The sequence below is a fragment of the Mobula birostris genome, chromosome 10, assembly GCF_030028105.1.
Source record: "Mobula birostris isolate sMobBir1 chromosome 10, sMobBir1.hap1, whole genome shotgun sequence".
Classification (NCBI taxonomy): Eukaryota; Metazoa; Chordata; class Chondrichthyes; order Myliobatiformes; family Myliobatidae; genus Mobula; species Mobula birostris.
In genome coordinates, this window is record NC_092379.1 from 18,988,637 (window position 1) to 19,008,840 (window position 20,204).

General features: G+C 45.8%; 1 protein-coding gene and 1 long non-coding RNA gene across 6 annotated transcripts in view; one reads left to right on the forward strand and one right to left on the reverse strand.

Annotated features, from left to right (window-relative positions):
• LOC140203877 (uncharacterized) overlaps positions 1–3,283 on the forward strand; it is a 58,113-nt gene extending 54,830 nt beyond the window's left edge. Inside the window, exon 3 of the long non-coding RNA XR_011887406.1 lies at positions 629–3,283. This is a non-coding gene — a long non-coding RNA (uncharacterized lncRNA). The remainder of the gene's footprint in view (positions 1–628) is intronic.
• LOC140203874 (uncharacterized) overlaps positions 1–19,880 on the reverse strand; it is a 41,449-nt gene extending 21,569 nt beyond the window's left edge. For 3 of the 5 annotated variants that reach the window (XM_072270021.1, XM_072270017.1, XM_072270018.1), the window contains exons 1-9: positions 19,460–19,880; positions 13,593–13,892; positions 12,428–12,727; positions 8,619–8,921; positions 8,214–8,531; positions 6,244–6,546; positions 5,839–6,156; positions 3,842–4,144; positions 3,437–3,754 (exon numbers count right to left, since the gene is read on the reverse strand). In XM_072270021.1, the coding sequence (XP_072126122.1) occupies positions 3,437–3,754; positions 3,842–4,144; positions 5,839–6,156; positions 6,244–6,546; positions 8,214–8,531; positions 8,619–8,921; positions 12,428–12,727; positions 13,593–13,698 (2,269 nt within the window). In that variant the 5' untranslated portion in view covers positions 13,699–13,892; positions 19,460–19,880. The remainder of the gene's footprint in view (positions 1–3,436; positions 3,755–3,841; positions 4,145–5,838; positions 6,157–6,243; positions 6,547–8,213; positions 8,532–8,618; positions 8,922–12,427; positions 12,728–13,592; positions 13,893–19,459) is intronic. The other 2 variants (XM_072270020.1, XM_072270019.1) reach the window with 2 other exon arrangements.
• Positions 19,881–20,204: the final 324 nt, after the last annotated feature.

The window sequence follows — 20,204 nt, forward strand, 5'->3', positions numbered from 1 at the left end:
CATGTCTTCACCTCTGTTGCTGACTGGACCCAGAGTCCTCACCCCATCTTCTCTCTTCCTCTGTCCAGCTGCCAGGTGACACTGAATCCCTGTAAATCACTGTGAACCACCTCATACAGAATGGCTGTTGTCCTCTTCGTCCAGATCTCTTCAAATGAAGGTTTACTTAAAGTGACTGAGGGGTGGGTATGTGAACAGCCATCTGGGAGAAATTATTATTTCACCATTCCCCAATGGCTGAGTTTGTCACTGACAAGACCAGTATTTCCTGTTCATCTCTGTTCAACGATATGCCAGTCCCAAGAAGATGAGATGAGAATAATGTACATTGGTGAAGAAATGAATCTCCCCTGTTGAGCAGACAGGGTAAACACCCTGAGGGAAAGTAAATGAACAAGATTGACCATCACATTGTTTTTGCAGTTTCATGGTCGCTTAACTGTTACCGGACGCTTTTTAAAACAAATACAGAAAATACCCAGAATTTCAGTGTGTGTCTGTGGAATTGGAAATGGAGTAAATTTCATGTAAAAAATTCCACAAAATTCACTTCTTATTTCAAGTTTTAAGTATGAGAAATATTTAGTTTTTGTTACAAATATTAAAATGCACTTTTTTTCTCCATTAGGTGTATCTAAAATTTGCTGCTGCTTTGTCATCGGGCCAACTCAGAGCAAGACAGCACCATTGAAAACTATAACAGGCGAGACCATCAATGACAAAGGCAAGTAGATGGAGAGATGGGTGGAGCATTACTTTGAACTCTTCTCCAGAGAAAACAGCATTTCAGACAGCACGCTAGATGCTGTGGAATGCCTGCCTGTCATGGAGGAACTTGATGCATTGCCGACTGCCGAAGAGTTGAGTAAAGCCATCGACAGCCTGCCCACTGGGAAGGCACCAGGATTGGGTGGCATTTCACCAGAGGCCATCAAATGTGCAAAGGGTGTCCTGCTAAACCACCTGCATAAACTACTGTGCCAGTGCTGGATAGAGGGAGCAGTGCCACAAGACATGGGAGACTGCAACGTTGTCACCATATATGGGAACAAAGGGGACAGAAGAGACTATAACAACTTCAGGGGAATCTCCTTGCTGAGCACCGTTGGGAAGGTCTTCGCCCGTGTGGTCCTGAACAGACTGCAGAAAATAGCCAAAAGGGTATATCCCGAGTCTCAGTGCAGTTTCAAGTCAGAACGCTCCACAATCGACAGGATCTTCTCCCTTTGACAATAACAAGAGAAATTGCAGAGAGCAAAGACAAACACTCTACGTCTCTTTCATTGACCTTACGAAGGCCTTCGACCTTGTGAGCAGAGACGGCCTGTTCAAAATCCTTGCCAGGATTGGTTGTACCCCGAGGCTCCTCAGGATAGTTCAGTCATTCCACACAGACATGAAGAGCATTATTCAGTTTGACGGCTCTTCTTCGGAGGCCTTCAACATCCACAGCGGTGCGAAACAAGGCTGTGTGCTTGCCCCCACCCTGTTTGGCATCTTCTTCGTAGTCATGCTGAAGCACGCCTTTGGAACATCAACTGATGGTATCTACCTCCACACCAGATCGGACTGGAGGCTGTTCAGTCTGTCCCGGCTGAGGGCGAAAGCCAAGGTTCGTTAAGTACTCATCAGGGACATGTTGTTTGCAGACGACGTGGCACTGACAACACGCTCTGAAGAGCAATTGCAACGCCTCATGGACAGCTTCTCAAGAGCTGCCAGGATTTCAGCTTGACCATCAGCCTGAAGAAGACCAACATGTTGGGCCAAGGCGTTGAGCACCCCTTGCCATTACCATCAACAACTACGAGCTGGAGGTAGTTCACAAGTTTACATTTCTAGGCTCCACCATCACGGACAGTCTCTCCCTAGACCCCGAGATCAACAGATGGATTGGACGAGCAGCCTCAACATTCACCAGGCTGACAAAGGGAGTCTGAAAGAACAGAAAGCTGATGACGCACACCAAGGTTGCAGTCTACAGGGCCTACATCCTCAGCACACTGCTTTACGGCAGTGAGACCTGGAGCCTCTACTACAGACAAAAGAGGCGTCTCAATGCTTTCCACCTTCGCAGCCTGAGATCCATCCTGGACATCAAGTGGACTGACCTAGTCACCAACAATTAGGTCCTGGCCCACGCCCAGATACCCAGCCTCTTCACCCTGCTACAACAACGCTGTCTCCGCTGGCTGGGCCACGTACACCGCATGTCAGACGGGAGGATCCCGAAAGACCTGCTGTATGGGGAACTGGCCTCCGGCAAGAGAGCACAAGGGTGACCCCATCTTCGTTTCAAAGATGTCTGCAAGAGAGACATGAAGTCACTGAACATGAACGTCGAGAGGTGGGAAATCTACGCAGAGGTCTAAAAAGAGGAGAGAGAAGCTGAGGCTTGCTGCTGAAGAAAAGTGCACTCGTCGGAAAAACAGCACCAAGACAATACTAGAGGACAGTGCCTTCAAGTGCAGTCGCTGCCGCTGAGACTGTCACTCCCGTGTGGGCCTCTACAGTCACAACAGACACTGCTCTACCAACACAGACTAAAGCAATACATTCCGGGCGCAGATCCAAGGTCTCGCGAGACTAACGGATGCCACCAATTGTCAGGATGTTGTGTGTTCAAGCCGCCCTCCAGAGACGCATTGACCAGGCTGACTATTCCCACACAGGAGCAGAGGGAGAGCTACTCTGCTGGAAATTCAGTCACAACTGAGGCACTAATTGGAGGCTGGGATTATGTTCAAAGGTAGAGGGAGGGAGAATTTTGAAGACAAGTATCAGGAATCTCCAGAGTGCCTGTCAGTGAAATGATCCGGATTCCCCTCAAGTTATGAAAGTATTTTCCGGGATACAATTATTTCTTTGGTGAAAGTCTGGATTATGTTGGCTGAAAGTGGAAAACAAACCTAAGAGGGGATAATTTTATCACCTAAGCAGATTAAAAAGATGAAGACTTGACACCAAAAGTGAAGGCCGAACTGCCGTTCATCTTACTACTCTATGAGGCTTGACTCGCCTCAGCACTGAACTGACTCTGCGGCTGTGGCCTGCAGCCATCGGTCTCCTGGACCGGTTGCAGTGCTGAACTGGCAACCTGGCTGTGGATTTACTTCAGGGGGCTCTGCGGTTCAGGTTCTGTCAATTGCTTTTTTGAATATTTTTATTGTTTGCACAATTTGTTCTTTTTTTTTCACACATTGGATGTTTGACCCTGAATTCTATTGTATTTCGTTGTTTTGTGGCTGCCTGCAAGAAGAGAATCTCAAGGTTGTATATGGTGCACAGACTTTGATAATAAATGTACTTTGTACTTTGAACTTTATCAGTTCACTCACATAACTAAACCAGAACTACACTGTGAATTTAGTGTTGACCTTGACTTCATAGCACAATGTAAACAATTTCAATAATGTGCTGAGTCCCAGGACCCTACCTTGGATGTTTTTCACTTGCTTCTTGATACGAGTGTTGGAGGGGGGATGAGTCACTGTACAGCTGAAGACTGATTCTGTCTTCCATTCCTGTAAACTCACGGTCAGGAAGTGTCTGGCACTGAAAGTCCACCCCTGCTCCAGAGCGGTCGGTGTCGCGCTGGTATTGGAGGTGATCACGGTGCTGCCCTTCTCCCAGGTGACACTTATTTGGTCCGGGTAGAATGCAGAGACCACACACTCCAGTGTGACCGTTTTCCTATTCTTGGTCTCTTCTTGAGGTGGAGGCAGCAGACTGACCTTGGGACCTTTTATCTCGACTGGAATAGACAAGAAAAGAAAGGAAATGTCAACATTTTTGCCCAGGTAACTAATGCTGGCCATTTAATCACTGGTCTCTTGCCCACCTTTGGTAGTATTGGTCCGTGCTGACACTCGGGAAGATGAAGGAGATTCCTGAGCAGAGCACTCGTACTCCACCCCACTGAACCACTCCTCCACACTGATCTGGAGTTCACTGAGGACTCTGTATCGAATCCCGTCCGTCTGCGGTGGTTGTTCGAAAACACCTTTAGTTTTCTCCTTCCCGTCCACATGCCAAAAGATGTGGATATATTCTGGATCTGTACAGATAACTGTGCACTTCACGGTAGCAGACTTGTCGATCCACATCTCTTCAATGTCGGGATTTTGAATAAAGACAGACAATTCTGTGGGTTAGAAATGGAAATGCTCAGAATCTTACTGGAGATATTTCTATTGGTTGTGTTAGGTCCAGGCAGATCGTCAGTACGTGACAGATGCATTTAATGCAAACAGAATAACAGAAACACCCAGGGCTGAATCACTTGGCAGTCTGCTGGTGCTCATGTCTTCACCTCTGTTGCTGACTGGACCCAGAATCCTCACCCCATCCTCCCTCTTCCTCTGTCCAGCTGCCAGGTGACACTGAATCCCTGTAAATCACTGTGAACCACCTCATACAGAATGGCTGTTGTCCTCTTCGTCCAGATCTCTTCAAATGAAGGTTTACTTAAAGTGACTGAGGGGCAGGTATCTGAACAGCCATCTGGGAGAAATTATTATTTCACCATTCCCCAATGGCTGAGTTTGTCACTGACAAGACCAGCATTTCCTGTTCATCTCTGGTCAACGATATGCCAGTCCCAAGAAGATGAGATGAGAATAATGTACATTGGTGAAGAAATGAATCTCCCCTATTGAGCAGACAGGGTAAACACCCTGAGGGAAAGTAAATGAACAAGATTGACCATCACATTGTTTTTTCAGTTTCATGGTGACTTAACTGTTACCAGACACTTTTTAAAACGAATACAGAAAATAGCATTTCAGAGTGTGTCTGTGGAATTGGAAATGGAGCAAATTTTCACGGAAAAAAATTCCACAAAATACACTTCATATTTCAAATTTTAAGTATGAGAAATATTTAGTTTTTGTCCTAAATAATAAAATGCACTCTTTTTGTCTATCAGGTGTAACTAACATTTGCTGCTGCTTTGTCAGAATGTAGTGTGTTCAATCCACCCTCCAGGGGCTTCTACACATTGTCCAGGCTGACTATTCCCACACAGGAGCAGAGGGAGAGCTGCTCTGCTGGAAATTCAGTCACAACTGAGGCACTGATTGGAGGCTGGGATTATGTTCAATGTCAGAGGGAGAGAACGTTTTGAAGACAAATATCAGGGATCTCCAGAGTGCCTGTCCAGTGAAATGATCCGGATTCCCCTTAAGTTAGGATAGTATTTTCTGGGATACAATTATTTCTATGGTGAAAGTCTGGATTACGTTGGCTGAAAGTAGAGAACAAACCCAAGACTGGCTGATTCTATCACCCAGCCAGATTAAAAAAGATGAAGACATTGACAAAAAAACATGAAGGCCGAACTGCTGCTCATCTCACTACTCTCTGAGACTTCACTTGCCCCAGCACTGAACTGACTATGCAGCTGCGGACGCAGCCATCGGCACTCACCTCAGCACTGAGCCTGGCTCCACGGCCGTGGCCTGCAGCCATCGGTCTCCTGGACCGGTTGCAGTGCTGAACTGGCAACGTGGCTGTGGATTTACTTCAGGGGGCTCTGCGGTTCAGTTTCTGTGGATTGTTTGTTTGAATTTTTTTATTGTTTGCACAATTTGTTTTTTTCACACATTGGATGTTTGACTCTGAATTCTATTGTGTTTCTTTGTTTTGTGACTGCCTGCAAGAAGAGAATCTCAAGGTTGTATATGGTGCACATTCTTTGATAATAAATGTACTTTGTACCTTGAACTTTATCAGTTCACTCACAAAACTAAACCAGGGCTGTACCGTGATTTATATTGACCTTGAATTCATATCACAATGTAAACAATTTCATGAATGGGCTGAGTTCCAGGACCCTACCTTGGACATTCTTCACCTGCTTCTTGATACGAGTGTTGGAGGGGGGATGAATCACTGTACAGCTGAAGACTGATTCTGACTTCCACTCCTGTAAACTCACGGTCAGGAAGTGTCTGGACCTGAAAGTCCACCCCTGCTCCAGAGCGGTCGGTGTAGCCCTGGTGTTGGAGGTGATCACGGTGCTGCCTTTCTCCCAGATGACATTTATTTGGTCCGGGTAGAATCCGGAGACCACACACTCCAGTGTGGCCGTTTTCCTATTCTTGGTCTCTTCCTGTGATGGAGGCAGCAGAGTGACCTTGGGACTTTTTATCTCGACTGGCATAGACAAGAAAAGAAAGGAAATGTCAACATTTTTACCCAGGTCACGAATGCTGGCCACTTAACCGCTGGTCTCTTACCCACCTTTGGTACTATTGGTGCGTGCTGACACTGGGGAAGATGAAGGAGATTCCTGAGCAGAGCACTCGTACTCCACCCCACTGAACCACTCCTCCACACTGATCTGGAGTTCGCTGAGCACTCTATATCGGGACCCGTCCCTCTCCGCTTGATGGGTGTGAATTCCTTTAGTTTTCTCCTTCCCGCCCACGTGCCATGAGATGCGGATATTTTCGGGATCTGTACAGATAACCGTGCACTTCAAGGTAGTGGTCTTGTGGATCCACATCTCTTCAATGTTGGGATTTTGAATAAAGACAGCCAATTCTGTTGATTAGAAATTGAAATGCTCAGAATCTTACTGGAGATATTTCCATTGGGTGTGTTAGGTCCAGGCAGATCATCAGTACATGACAGCTGCATTTAATGCAAACAGAATAACAGAAACACCCAGGGCTGAATCGTTAGTCAGTCTGCTGGTGATCATGTCTTCACCTCTGTTGCTGACTGGATGAGCGTCCTCACCCCATCTTCCCTCTTCTTTCCGTCCATCTGCCCAGGTGACACTGAATCCCTGTAATTAATTCACTGTGAACCACTTCACACAGAATGGTCACTGTCCTCTTTGTCCAGATCTCTTCGAAGGGAGGTTTGCTTAAAATAACTGAGGGGTTTGGTATCTGAACAGTCATCTGGGAGAAATGGCTCAATTATTATTTCACCATTTCCCAATGGACAAGTTTGTCACTGACAAGATCAGCATTTGCTGTTCATTTCTGGCCAATGATCTGCCAGTCCCATCAAGACGAGATGAGACCAATCTACATTGGTGAAGAAAGGAATCTCCCCTATTGAGCAGACAGGGTAAACACCCTGAGCAAATGTAAATGAACAAGGTTGGCCCTTACATTGTTTTTGCAGTTACATGGTCACTTAAACTATTACCAGCCACTTATTAAAACAAATACAGGAAATACCCAGCATTTCAAAGTGTGTCTGTGGAACGGGAAATGGAGCCAAGTTTCACATGAATATCTTCCAGAAAATACACTTCATATTTCAAAAATAAGTATTAGAAATATTTAATTTTTGTCACAAATATTTAAATGCACCTTTTTCTCTTTTAGGTGTAACTAAAATTTGGTGCTGCTTTGTCAGAATGTTGTGTGTTCAGGCCGCCCTCCAGAGGCTTCTACACATTGTCCAGGCTGACTATTCCCACACAGGAGCAGAGGGAGAGCTGCTCTGCTGGAAATTCCGTCATGACTGAGGCACTGATCGGAGGCTGGAATATTGTTCAAAGACAGACTGTCCAGTAAAATGGTCTGGATTCTCTTCAAGTGATGAGCCATTTTCAGAGATGCAATTGTTTCTATGGTGAAGCTTCTGGATTATGTTGGTTGAGAGCAGAAAACAAACCAAAGATTGGCTGATTTTATTACTGAGCCAGATTAAAAAGATTAATGCGTTGAGGGTGAAGGTGAAGTAGGAACCAATATTCAGCTCACTTCTCGATGAGGCTTCACTCGCCTCAGCACGGAACTGACTCTGCGGCTGTGGTCTGCAGCCATCGGCACTCACCTCAGCACTGAGCCTGGCTCCACGGCCGTGGCCTGCAGCCATCGGTCTCCTGGACCCGTTGCAGTGCTGAACTGGCAACGTGGCTGTGGATTTACTTCAGGGGGCTCTGCGGTTCAGGTTCTGTAGATTGTTTGTTTGCATTTTTTTTATTGTTTGCACAATTTGTTTTTTTCACACATTGGATGGTTGACTCTGAATTCTATTGTATTTCTTTGTTTTGTGACTGTCTGCAAGAAGAGAATCTCAAGGTTGTATATGGTGCACATACTTCGATAACAAATGTACTTTGTACTCTGAACTTTAATAGTTCACTCACAAAACTAAACCAGAACTACACCATGATTTAGTGTTTACTTTGAATTCATAGCACAATGTAAACAATTTGAATAATGGGATGCGTCCCAGGACCCTACCTTGGACATTCTTCACTTGCTTCTTGATACGGGTGTTGGAGGGGGGATGAATCACTGTACAGCTGAAGACTGATTCTGTCTTCCATTCCTGTAAACTCACGGTCAGGAAGTGTCTGGCATTGAAAGTCCACCCCTGCTCCAGAGCGGTCGGTGTAGCCCTGGTGTTGGAGGTGATCACAGTGTTGCCTTTCTCCCAGATGACATTTATTTGGTCCGGGTAGAATCCAAAGATCACACACTCCAGCGTGGCCGTTTTCCTATTCTTGGTCTCTTCCTGTGATGGAGGCAGCAGAGTGACCTTGGGACTTTTTATCTCGACTGGAATAGACAAGAAAAGAAAGGAAATGTCAACATTTTTGCCCAGGTCACGAATGCTGGCCACTTAACCGCTGGTCTCTTACCCACCTTTGGTACTATTGGTGCGTGCTGACACTCGGGAAGATGAAGGAGATTCCTGAGCAGAGCACTCGTATTCCACCCCACTGAACCACTCCTCCACACTGATCTGGAGTTCACTGAGCACTCTGCATCGGGACCCGTCCCGCTCCGCTTGATGGGTGTGAACCCCTTTAGTTTTCTCCTTCCCGTCCACATGCCACGAGATGTGGATATTTTCAGGATCTGTACAGATAACTGTGCACTTCACGGTAGCAGTCTTGTCGATCCACATCTCTTCAATATCGGGATTTTGAATAAAGACAGCCAATTCTGTGGATTAGAAATTGAAATGCTCAGAATCTTACTGGAGATATTTCCATTGGTTGTGTCAAGTCCAGGCAGATCATCAGTACAGGACAGCTGCATTTAATGCAAACAGGATAACAGAAACACCCGGGGCTGAGTCACGTGCCTCATATTCCTATAAGTTTGATTGAGACAAGAAATTCAGAACAAAGGATGTGCTAACGAGGTTTCGAATCCCTTTCTAATAACCGTACAAATCAGTTTACTGTGAGACAGAGCTGGGTGAGACAGAGAAGCATGCAGATTTCTCAGCAGAGACACAGCACAGTATATTCTTTGCTTGGAGACTCAGTGCCATTGATTAGTAACAGTGAACACTGTGAATCAATGAGAATCCCTTTCTCCATCTGGGCTGAGCCTGGGATTCACTCAGTTTAATAACTTCACATCCCGACATTCCAGTCTCACTGTGGCTGTGCCTCTCCTCATCTCTGCAACCTTCACCACCCACACAAACTTCAGACAACATCGTATCCTTTCAACTCTGCTCACTCATACACCTGCACTACTTCTGCTGGTGCCTGTGGTTTTAGCATTCTTGCTGACAAACACTGAAGCCTCTGTCTCACTTGAAATGAGCAGCCATGGTCAGAGTGTATCCATAAGTTAGGCACTGATGAACTGGCAAAGTGGGTTCAAATCCCAACCCGGTGGAAGGGAGTTTAAATTCAATTCAGAAACGTTTTTTGGAATAAAAAGAAGACTACGGAGGTATTTGTAGTGTTATTCTCTGTGGTAATTTCTGGAGAGAAGTCTCATCTGGTCTGGCTGGTTTGTGACTCCAGACCTGCAGCAACACGGCTGGAGCTGAATCACCATCAGGAATGAGGCAGCAAGTCCCTCAGTTCCAGAGAGATCAGTGATTGATGGGAAATGATAAATGAATAAAACAGCTCTTTGATCAACTGTTGGGTCACCTGTCCTTTGGGTTAGAGTCAGTTTTGTGTGATTACACTCAAGTGAAGTTGTTGAGGTCATCTCCCAATGCACTATCGTCAGTTCACTTACATTGCAGCTCCCTGCACTTTGTGTTCACCATTTACACACTCGGTCACCTTCAGGCCCGTGGGGTGTTTTTGCTCTTTGATATTTAGTGTGGAGGCTGATTGTGTTTGTGTCATGGCTGAGAACTTCAAGGAGATTCTTTGTCTGAAGAAAGAGCAGATGGTTCCACATGGTTCCAGTCTAACTGGGCCGGATCATCCAACAAGGTATGATGTGTATTTCTTAACCTTTCTGATTTCAGTAATATTATGAGCAAGTTTCTTTTAAAACAGAAAGTCCGTGGGTGTAGTCTAGATGATCATTGTTGTCATGTAATATCACAAATATGCAAATCTAGGTGTACACTGAAGGGTCACTGAATTGTGAATCTCAGTTTAATCAGCACTGTGATGTTGTTAAACATGTTTTCTGCAGGTTTCCCAGTATGTCCGATATCAGCACGGTCTTGATGTTCATCAGTCTCTGGGAAATGCGATCCCCTCATAAAACCTGACAGAGTCAGGATTGCTCTGCTTATTGCTGAATGCTGGTGTAATTCCACAAGAAGCATATAATTCCCTCAGTGCTTGGGCAATTTGAACAAAACATTCTCCTTTCTAACATTCCTTGCAGTCACTGAGTTTCCCTTTTGGACTGAATTCAGTGTCCGGCACATGGATCAATGTAACTTTAGCAACTTGTCTGGTCCAGGATTTACACACAAAGCATGTCAGATTGGACAGGAGATTGGTTAGACCCCTGTGTCTTGTCTCACCAACTTGTCTTGTGCCCAATGTTATCAAAAGGTCATCCATCCTTTGGCTGAGTCAATTTGGAATTTCAAACCTGTTCACCTTCATCACCTCGTGCCTCACAGCCATTGGGTGAAAAACAGGTTCCAGTTCTTGCTGACTGGAGTCAGACAGGAGGGAATCTGGCCAAGGAAACTGGAATTGGGATCTGAGTCACAGTGGAGCAACAATGTACACAAATGAATGAGTGTATGGACAACCAGAAACACAAGAGATTCTACGGATGCTGGAAATCTTGAACAACACACACAAAGTGCTGGAGGAACCTGGCAAGTCAGGCAGCATCTGTGGGGGGAAAAAACAGCCAATCTTTTGTGGCAAGTGGTTTCACCGGTACTGAAAGGAAGTGGGCAGAAGCCAGAATAAGAAGGTGGGTGGAGTAGAGAGGAATACATTCTGTCAGATGAGAGGTGAGACCAGGTGAGGGGGAAAGTGTGTGGATGGTGGAGGGGTATGAATTAAGAAGCTGGTCGGGGATAAGTGAAAGAGATAAATGGCTGAAGCAGAAGGAATCTGACAGGACAGTGGACCATGGAGGAAAGTGCAGGAGCAGGGGAACCAAATGGAGATGATGGGCAGGTGAGGAGAAGTGAAGGAATGAGGGTGTATCTAGTATGGGAATTAGAAAAAATGGGAGAATAAAGGAGCGGGGTGGAAACTGCTGGAAGTTGCAGAAATAAGTATTCATGCCATCAGGTTGGCAGGTATCTGGATGGAATATGAGGTCCTGACTTTGGCCTCACCCTGGCAGTAGAGAAGGAAATGGACAGACATATCAGAATGGGAATGGGAAGTCAAATTGAAATGTGGAGAGGAGAGATAGTCATTTTAAATAACATATTTTCATCACTGTCTGTTAAACCTGTATCCCAATGGATACCAGAGACAGGTCAAGAATCCAGTAAATGGGTTGTAAAAGAATTCATTGATGAATTGTATTCTTTATTTCACACTTTCCTGCTGAACAATGATACTGTTGGGTAGAACCATCGGAAAATGTTGCATTGAGATTACTCTGGTAAAAGAACATTGGCACAGGCTCCAAAAAACAGCTGAGACAGCTTCCACCTGGAAATGGAAGATTCATAGATCTGTACATAACATCCTATTGGGATGGGGTTGTGTCAGCCATGATAAATGCATGTTGTCCCTGAACCTGGCTGAGGATCTGAGGACACAAGGTCACAACATTCACTCGAGGATTGGGCATTAATTCAAAAATAATCAAGGTACCTACATTTCAGTGAGTGGACAATCGACAAGAGAGTCTGTCAGGAAACACTGGAAACAGACTCTGGAGACTGAAGCAAATACAAAATATGCAGAGATATTTTTTGAGGAACTAACACTAGGCAGACAGTGAAAAGGGAACAGGGAGATTTTCTCCAGATGGTAAAGCATGGGATGTGAGCTTTGCACAGTAACTTATTTTCATTATAACTACAAACAAAGACAACTAAAATTATTGAGACAGAATGGTCAGGTGACCTGATCTTACACCTTTCCTGCTCAGTAGATGGGGTTAAAGCTGCTGGTGATATGAGTTGATTCAAAGTGCAAAGATCAGCTGTACGTCACTCAACAAGATTGACAGTAGGGACAGGAATTTGTGGGAGATTCAGTTAATTAGTTTAGTACTGTAAGATAATAAATTTTTCTTCAGCCATCACTCACCCTCTTGATACATCATGTTGACCTGACCACTGAAACCGGAAGGTGTGTGATTCACTTCACAAGTATATTTCAGTTTCTTGGTCCATTCCTGCACAGGCACTGTCAGGTAAGCGATTGTTTCAAATGTACCACCAGATCTCGGAGTGGAAGGGAGAATGATGCCTTTTTGGGCAGATCCAGCTTTTTTCCAGGATACTTTAATGTTGTCAGGAGAGAATCCAGATATCACACAGCCCAGGACAGCATTTGCTTGACTGTGGATTGCCTCCCGGGATGGAACAATGGAGCTGAGCTTCGGAGCTGTAACACATTTAATATCTGTCAGTACATGATTGTTTTGCCCAAGTTTTGGACTTCATTCCCCCTCATCCCGGGCAAGTTCCCCAATTCCAGCCCTCTCAAGAATGTTGTTAATTTACAGCTGATCTGATGATCTGACAGCTCACACCAGTGAGTGGGAGGGCTGGGTGTATAACTTGGGCCTCCCAGCATTGTGTCCCACTGTGCTATGATAATGCGGAGAGGTGGGTCATGGGGTTGAGGTGCAGACCTGCCATGATCTAATTGTTTAATGGAGAATGACTGATACCAGCTCCTGTGAGCAGGAGTACATGGTGTGGGACTGTTTCCACTGACAAGTTTGGGAAACACAATTTTACTTTCAATGAGAAAGAAGAACAGATGGACAGGAAGAAATTATTTTGTTGTAACGGCAAAGGCTTGTTCAGATCTGTGAGAAAGTTGTTAAACAAGGGCAGTAGAGTGGATTCCTTCATCACATTCACAAGGGATTGTTTTTACCAGAAGAGGGGGAAGCTGCAGGAGGAGTGGGGTAGTAAAGTTTAAATTGTTGTTCTGTGTGCAGGGGCATGATGGGCCAGCGGTCTCTGTATGTGTACAGGAGCTGATCTATAGGGAGGGTTTAGTGGGAGGGGGTGGTGGAGAGGCTCCTGAAATTAGACAGTGGAGCGGATACAATGGAGGCAGATCCTGATACTGAGTTTCACTGCCCATATTGACTTTTATACATTTTCTCACTGCTGTTGTAAGAGCAGAATAAAGGAGTTAGTTGCCATGCTCCTGCATTATCTGACAAAGCTTCCTACTCCAGATTTATGCTCTGACATCAGTGCAGCTTTCGATATAAATTAGTTCTGATACTAACGTTGAGGTTGAGGTTTCTGCCACTGCGATGTCACACTCCCTGCCTTGCAGGAGTAGACTTTATTCTTCTTCCAGTCTGCCGCAGAGATTTCGAGCAAGCTGCTCATCGTGTACTTTGAATTTTTCCCCAACACTGCTGGGTATTTCTTGATTCCAGTGGTGATGACCCCACTGTTAGTGGACCATGTCTGACTGATGCTCTCAGGCTGATAGTCCTTGACCAGACAGAGGAGGCTGATCTTTTGGTCAGATTCTGTGTTGCAGGAAGGAGTGATGTAGACTGATGGTGCGGACTTGACCTCTGAAATGGAAAGAAATTCACAGATGGTTCTCTGAATAAATGCATTACTGGTAGAGAAAGGAGATGTTATATAAAGCAGTAATTTTCAAAATTATTCACCCGATTGTACAAAGCCGATATCACTTTTAACACTCAGCTGTGAGTCTGTGTCGCTGAGGTAGGAGGGTGTGGATCAATCCCACAGTGGCAACTTGGACTCACAATCCAGGCCAACACTTCAGTGCAGGACTGAGGCAGTGACCCAATGTCCGATTGGTCGGATTTCAGTCAAAATACCAAAGTGACAATCTGTCTCTCATCCAAATACAATTCCTGATTCTGAGAAGTCTGTTAGCACTTGATCAATGAAGTTTACAAAAAAAGTAAGATTTAGAAGTATCTTATGGAATAATTCTGATGTGCTCAGTGTTGCTGTTGATGAGAGGAGTGATTGGTGTGGATATAGTGGTACCCAGTCTCCAGCACCATGTGTGCAATATAGTGGAGGTTGGGAAATGGACTCTGCTTCCGAAATTCAACTCAACAGACTACATGATGCAGCTGACGCTGCCTCACATATTTACCGTGTGTGACTGAGCAAGAATTACAACCCCACTGAGTCTGTGGAAACTTCTGGCTAACCGGGAGACAATGGTAACTTGCATCAGAAAGGACAGAGGAACTGTGGAAATACATTAGCCCAGACTCTGTGGAGAAGTGTTGGCCAACACAACCGACAGTGACTATGAGATTCCTGGGCAGATGCAGAAATCTCAAAATGTCATTAGATGTAGGTGATATTCTCAGTGAAAAACCAGCCCAGAGAGTCCAGTGAGGAAATGCAGGTTGTGGCAATTCCCAAACACTTAACATGCAAAATACACTTGAAAGCACTGGTTCCTAATTCATTTCACTAGAAAAGGAGAAGTGTTGACTTACCACGGTAAGTAAAAGTGTGAAGATCAATTAACTAATTGACTAATTGACAGCTTTGAGAGGTGGATATGTTGAGGGGATGTGGTTTGACCAGTTGTCAGAATTACCTTGAACAGTGTTGTGTCATGATTGACACTGTCAATGACAGATTGTTACTGGTGGATGAGGTTAAAATCACCCAAAAAGACTGTGTGGACACAGCAGAACATGCAGGAACTCTGGGAGTAGGAGACTAGTGGGAGAGTATGTGTCAGACAGTGTGAATTGCAGTAGATGAGGGCTTTGTTATCCAACAGTAAGATGGTCAACAGACACACACACAGGTTTCAGATTGATTCTGGTATCCGCAGGGCAGCAAACTCAACATTTGGAGTGGAAGTGGAGTGGTGGGAAGGTCACAATTTCAATCAGGAGCAAAATAATGAAATTTTCACCTCACAGTCATCACTCTGGGATGAAGGGCATAAAATATTGAAATCTGGGTTTCAAACAGAATAAATATAAATCAATAAATATAACAAGTAAATAGGAATCGATATAATGTAACTGGTCAGTAATAACAGCTGCATTGTTTCGAACCATTTCCAGGTGACACTGGGGACTGTGAACTCAGAACATTTGCCTTCCTGAGCAAACACAGGTGATTCAGGTTGACAGGACAGGCAGAGCAGAGAAATGGTCCCTTTCTCATTCCTTTCAGACTGAGCCTGAAACAACCAGTGAAATGCTGACAACAGAATCCCCATCGAGGACACAACTTCTGTCAAACAGTGGGGCAAGCTGACCTGAACTGTGGGTGAAGTGTCACAGGAGAGAAAGCACAGGGCACGGTGCCAACTGGCCCATGTCCACACAGACCGGGCTGAATGGTGCTGGTTCAAACCCGCTGGGACTCTCCCCACACTCCTACACAGGGAAAGCTGCAACCTTACTGGGCCTCTGGATTCTGAAGACTTGGGGTGAGATGTATCGAGGCCTCAGCATCAAGTAGCCTCAGACACAAAGTAAACCTGGGGTGGAGGCTGTCTTGTGTCAAAGCTGTCATGTAATTAACAGGTTTTAAACGTCTTGGAGACATTGAGGTAAATTTCTGTAGAACAGATAATTTCTTTTGTTTAAAATAATAAATCTATATGACATTTAAAGCACAGAAATAACTCGTAACTAATTACTTTCCCGACACACCCAGCTGAGAATCCTCAGTTATTTGAATGGGAGCTGTGATCTTTGCCAGGTCCGGCCTGTGAGGGAATTGTTGAGGTGGATTTCCCAGTGTTACCCTGGGGAGTCCAACAGGGTCTAGTACCATGTGTTAGAGTGTGGTAACAGCTCTGGAGGTATCCATCACTCAGTAAATCCTGGGGTACAGTGGTCTGTGGAACTGTGAGACTGACTCCAGGGTACGTGGCTGAACACTGGTGTTTCCCTTTGGAATTGCCAGCCACAGCCAGCACCATTTCACCCACACTATCCTCAGCCTCCCAGGTACACAGCAGCTCAGGAACGGGCTGGTCAGCTGAGGTCTGAGGACCCTCATTGCTCTTTATCGACGTTAATCCCTGAAAACAACGGAATTGCTAGATCAAAGACCTGGGACCATTTGGACGACCTACAACCAAATAGTGTCTGTCTATTCATCAACTGCACAATCAGGATTCAGATGAGGAGTTCCCAGTGGTGGGGAGCTTTAGGAATTGTAGGCTAAAAGTGACCATTCCCTTCCAACATCAACCAGACTAGATTGTCATGTTGTAGTTCAGTTTGTGGGAACAAGATGCAGACAAGTTGGATGTTTAGTCCCGCATATGAAGTGACACACTGCAGAAGTACTTGCTGGGTTCAGAAAGGCTCTGGGATGTTCTGGGGTTACAGAAGTCAAAGAAAAACACTTGTTTTCATCAAATTAAATTCAGTAAAATAAAACCTGAAACAGCGTAGTTGCCAGAAATCAGACTGACAGGGTCTGGTGAAAGGTCACTGATGTGAAACATTAACTCTGTTTCTCACCCACAGATGTTCCCTGAGCTGCTCAGTGTCGGCAGTGCAGGAGGCACAATAATGTCAGTCGGTGAGATTTGCAGCTGAGGATCTTTTACATCCCAGGACCAGCAGGTGTTAAGTACAGTTCTGTCTGGATCAGTGTACCTCTGGGTCTTCATAAAAACACCCATCAAACTGACAGCAGGGTGCTGGGGTGAAGAGGGTAACTGGATCTGGGCGGGTCACAGGGTGCTGGGGTGAAGAGGGGAACTGGATCTGGGTGGGTCACAGGGTGCTGGGGTGAAAAGGGGAACTGGATCTGGGTGGGTCACAGGGTGCTGGGGTGAAGAGGGGAACTGGATCTGTGTGGGTCACAGGGTGCTGGGGTGAAGAGAGGAACTGGATCTGGCTGGATCAGCTCTGAAGAAATTTGCAATGAAATGACACGGGTATTTGTATAAAATGATTGATGTTGAATCAGTAGATTGGGGGATACTCGGTCTGATTTTAGTCTGTATTGTAGTAAGTGGATACAACATCGGGTAGTATGAACAACAGATGGGCAATTTTATTCATTCTTCTTTTGGGTCTGGGCTTTGCTGGTAAAGTCTGAATGAATTACACGTCTGAGCTCCTATCCAGAGGCATTTGGAGACAAACACATTGATGGGTCAGGAGTCAAATAGGCTCAAAGTGTAAGGATGAGAGATCTCCTTCCCTGAGGGACATCAGTAAAACTGAAGGGTCATCATTACTAATGACTGGATTTAAAAACAATACCAATTATTAAAATGTTGGAAATCTCACCACAGATCCAAATCTGTTGCAGATTATTATGAATTGAGTTTAAATTTTTCGGTTTTGTTGTGGTGGTATCCGTGGACTGTTCATCCATCCCTCTGCACTACTCATCTGCTTTGATGTACTGCCCTGTTTCCCATCACTCCGAATCCAACCTTGTGCCTGTCCATTGGATCACTGTGTCCACAGTGTCCTGGACAATATTTCTCCTTCAATGACATCACCAGAACAGACTGTCTGATGGTTCTCACCTTGCAGTTTGTGGATTCTGCTGTGTGCAGAGTGGCTCCACATTCCTGACTCTACAACAGGACTGTATTTTGAAACTACTTCATTGCCTGTGAAGAGCTCGGGGACACCATGAAAGCTGCTCTGTAAATGTCAGCACTTTATCTCACAACCACTTTTACTGAATCACCAGCAACACTGGTTAATGTAGGAAAGCACTTGTTAAACAAACCCAGTCGGAGGATGGAGGAGGACAAGAAATTAGATGAGTTGCTCTGTCTGTGAACTGAGAATAAGCAGTTCATTTGAACAGTAAAGTTCAACTCGTGTCCCGTGAGTGTGTGATGGGACAGGTTGGGGGAAGCTTCACTCTGTGTCTAACCTCCGCTGCCCCTGCCCTGGGAGGGATGGAACAGTGCAGAAGGATATTTGTGTCTAATCCATGGCTGCCAGCACACGACATGGGATCTGTAATCTGCATCTAACTCATGCTCTGTGTACTCTGGGGTGCTTGATGGAATCCCTTTGAGGAAAAAATTCCCAGATTTACAAGATAAATACTGAATCCATTGAATGACAGAGCAGAGAGTGAGGCCATTCATCCGATAGTGTCTGTGCTTCCCTTTAGCTGAGCAAACCCAATAAACCCATTGGTCTCTCTGCTCTTCCCTGTATCCTGACAAAAGGCGGATCTCCTCCTGTTCCCTCTCTACACTCACTATTGGCCACCACCATCATTCAGGCAGTGTGTTCCAGATCACAAACGTTCATCAACAAACCTTCCCTTAAATGCTCCCCTATTACACATTATTGACTTGAACGCTTCCCTCCCCACCCCACCTGCACCACTCCCCACTCCCCCACCCACCAATGCAAGGCTGCCCGGAATGTGTGAAGGAATTGTGATTTCAATTCCCTGCCTTACCTTTCCTGCACCAATTCCTCACTGCCTTCCCAACTCCAAAATTCTTCCCCTCCTCATCCATCAGGGAATAAAACTGAAACATTAATCCCATCAATTAATCCTGGGTTATCGCCGATACTTTTGCTGTATCCCAGGACGGACCTCACGCCGGACCTCACGCCGGACATTACATGATGGGACTGACACCCACCTGTACCCTGGGGATATTGAGCCATCAACCAGATCATACATGTGTACACCATTCCCTCAGATTATGTCTGAATCCCATTACCTTCAACATGAAAGCAGCCGACAGTAAAACCCAATCCCAATAACTTGACACTGAACAGATCCATTGTTGTCACTGACAGGGAACAAGTTCAACTGCACTGAAACGCTCAGCCCCTGAACGTGGCTTCAGTCGGTGCTGAGGATCAGAAGCCAGACTTGAACCAAACACTGAGCTCACTCAGCACAATCGGCCGGTGTCAAGGCACAGTCTGGTGACAAGATCCGACCCCATTCCCCTGAGCCTGTTCCCGGTCTGTGGACAGTTCACTGGTGGGTGGGGTATGTACCCTTGTACTGTTACTGGGCTCTAGAGAAACCCGCCGGTTCGGGGAGATTCATGTACTTGCTCTAAATATCTCACTGATTTCAGATGAATCATCGAATTCGCCAAAACCGTAAATAAATAAAATACTAGCGCGTGAAGATACGATTGAGAAGTTGGTCTTACCTGAAGTCACTGTCAGCGAGGTTCCTCCGCCCCAGTAGGCAAGATAGTCACAGTGCTCCGTCTCCCCATTCACCCAGTGCAGTAATTTCACTTGCCCGTCACATCCAATAATCTCAGCAAAATGTCAACATGATCCCTGTCCGGACCGGGAGCAGCCGCTTCCTGGATTTCCATCCCAAACTCCGTCCTTGCCTCTTGTTGGTGTGTGAATAAAGGCATTTTTTACAATTTTCCCGTCAGTGGACGACGGCTCCCGCCATCTCCCGGAATCAGAGTCGAATCCTTTTGGGCTTTTAATTGTCCAGAAATGGGCATTTGCGCCCAGCAGTCCGAGTGAGGCTTCAGGGATTTGACTCTGGGAAGCAGCAATGCGGAATCCGTGGAGACAGACTGCGCGCCAGACGCTCCTTTGTCGGGACCAGTTTCTGTTCAGCTCCCCATCAGCGTGGTCCCATGTCTCGCACAGTAATAGGTGGCCGTGTCGTCCAGTCTCAGGTTGTTCATTTGCAGATAGACGGTGCTGCTGCCCTTGAAAACTTCGAATCGGCTCTGGACTCCAGTCGCGTAGTTTTTGCTACCACCACCCCATACAACGGCCAGCCACTCCAGCCCTTTCCCGGAGACCTGTTTCACCCAGTGGATGCCATAGCTGCTCATATCGAACCCACTGACCGCACAGGTCAGTCTGTGGGACTGTCCGGGCTTTACCACCGCTGACTCGGGCTGTGTCAGCACGACGGCGGAC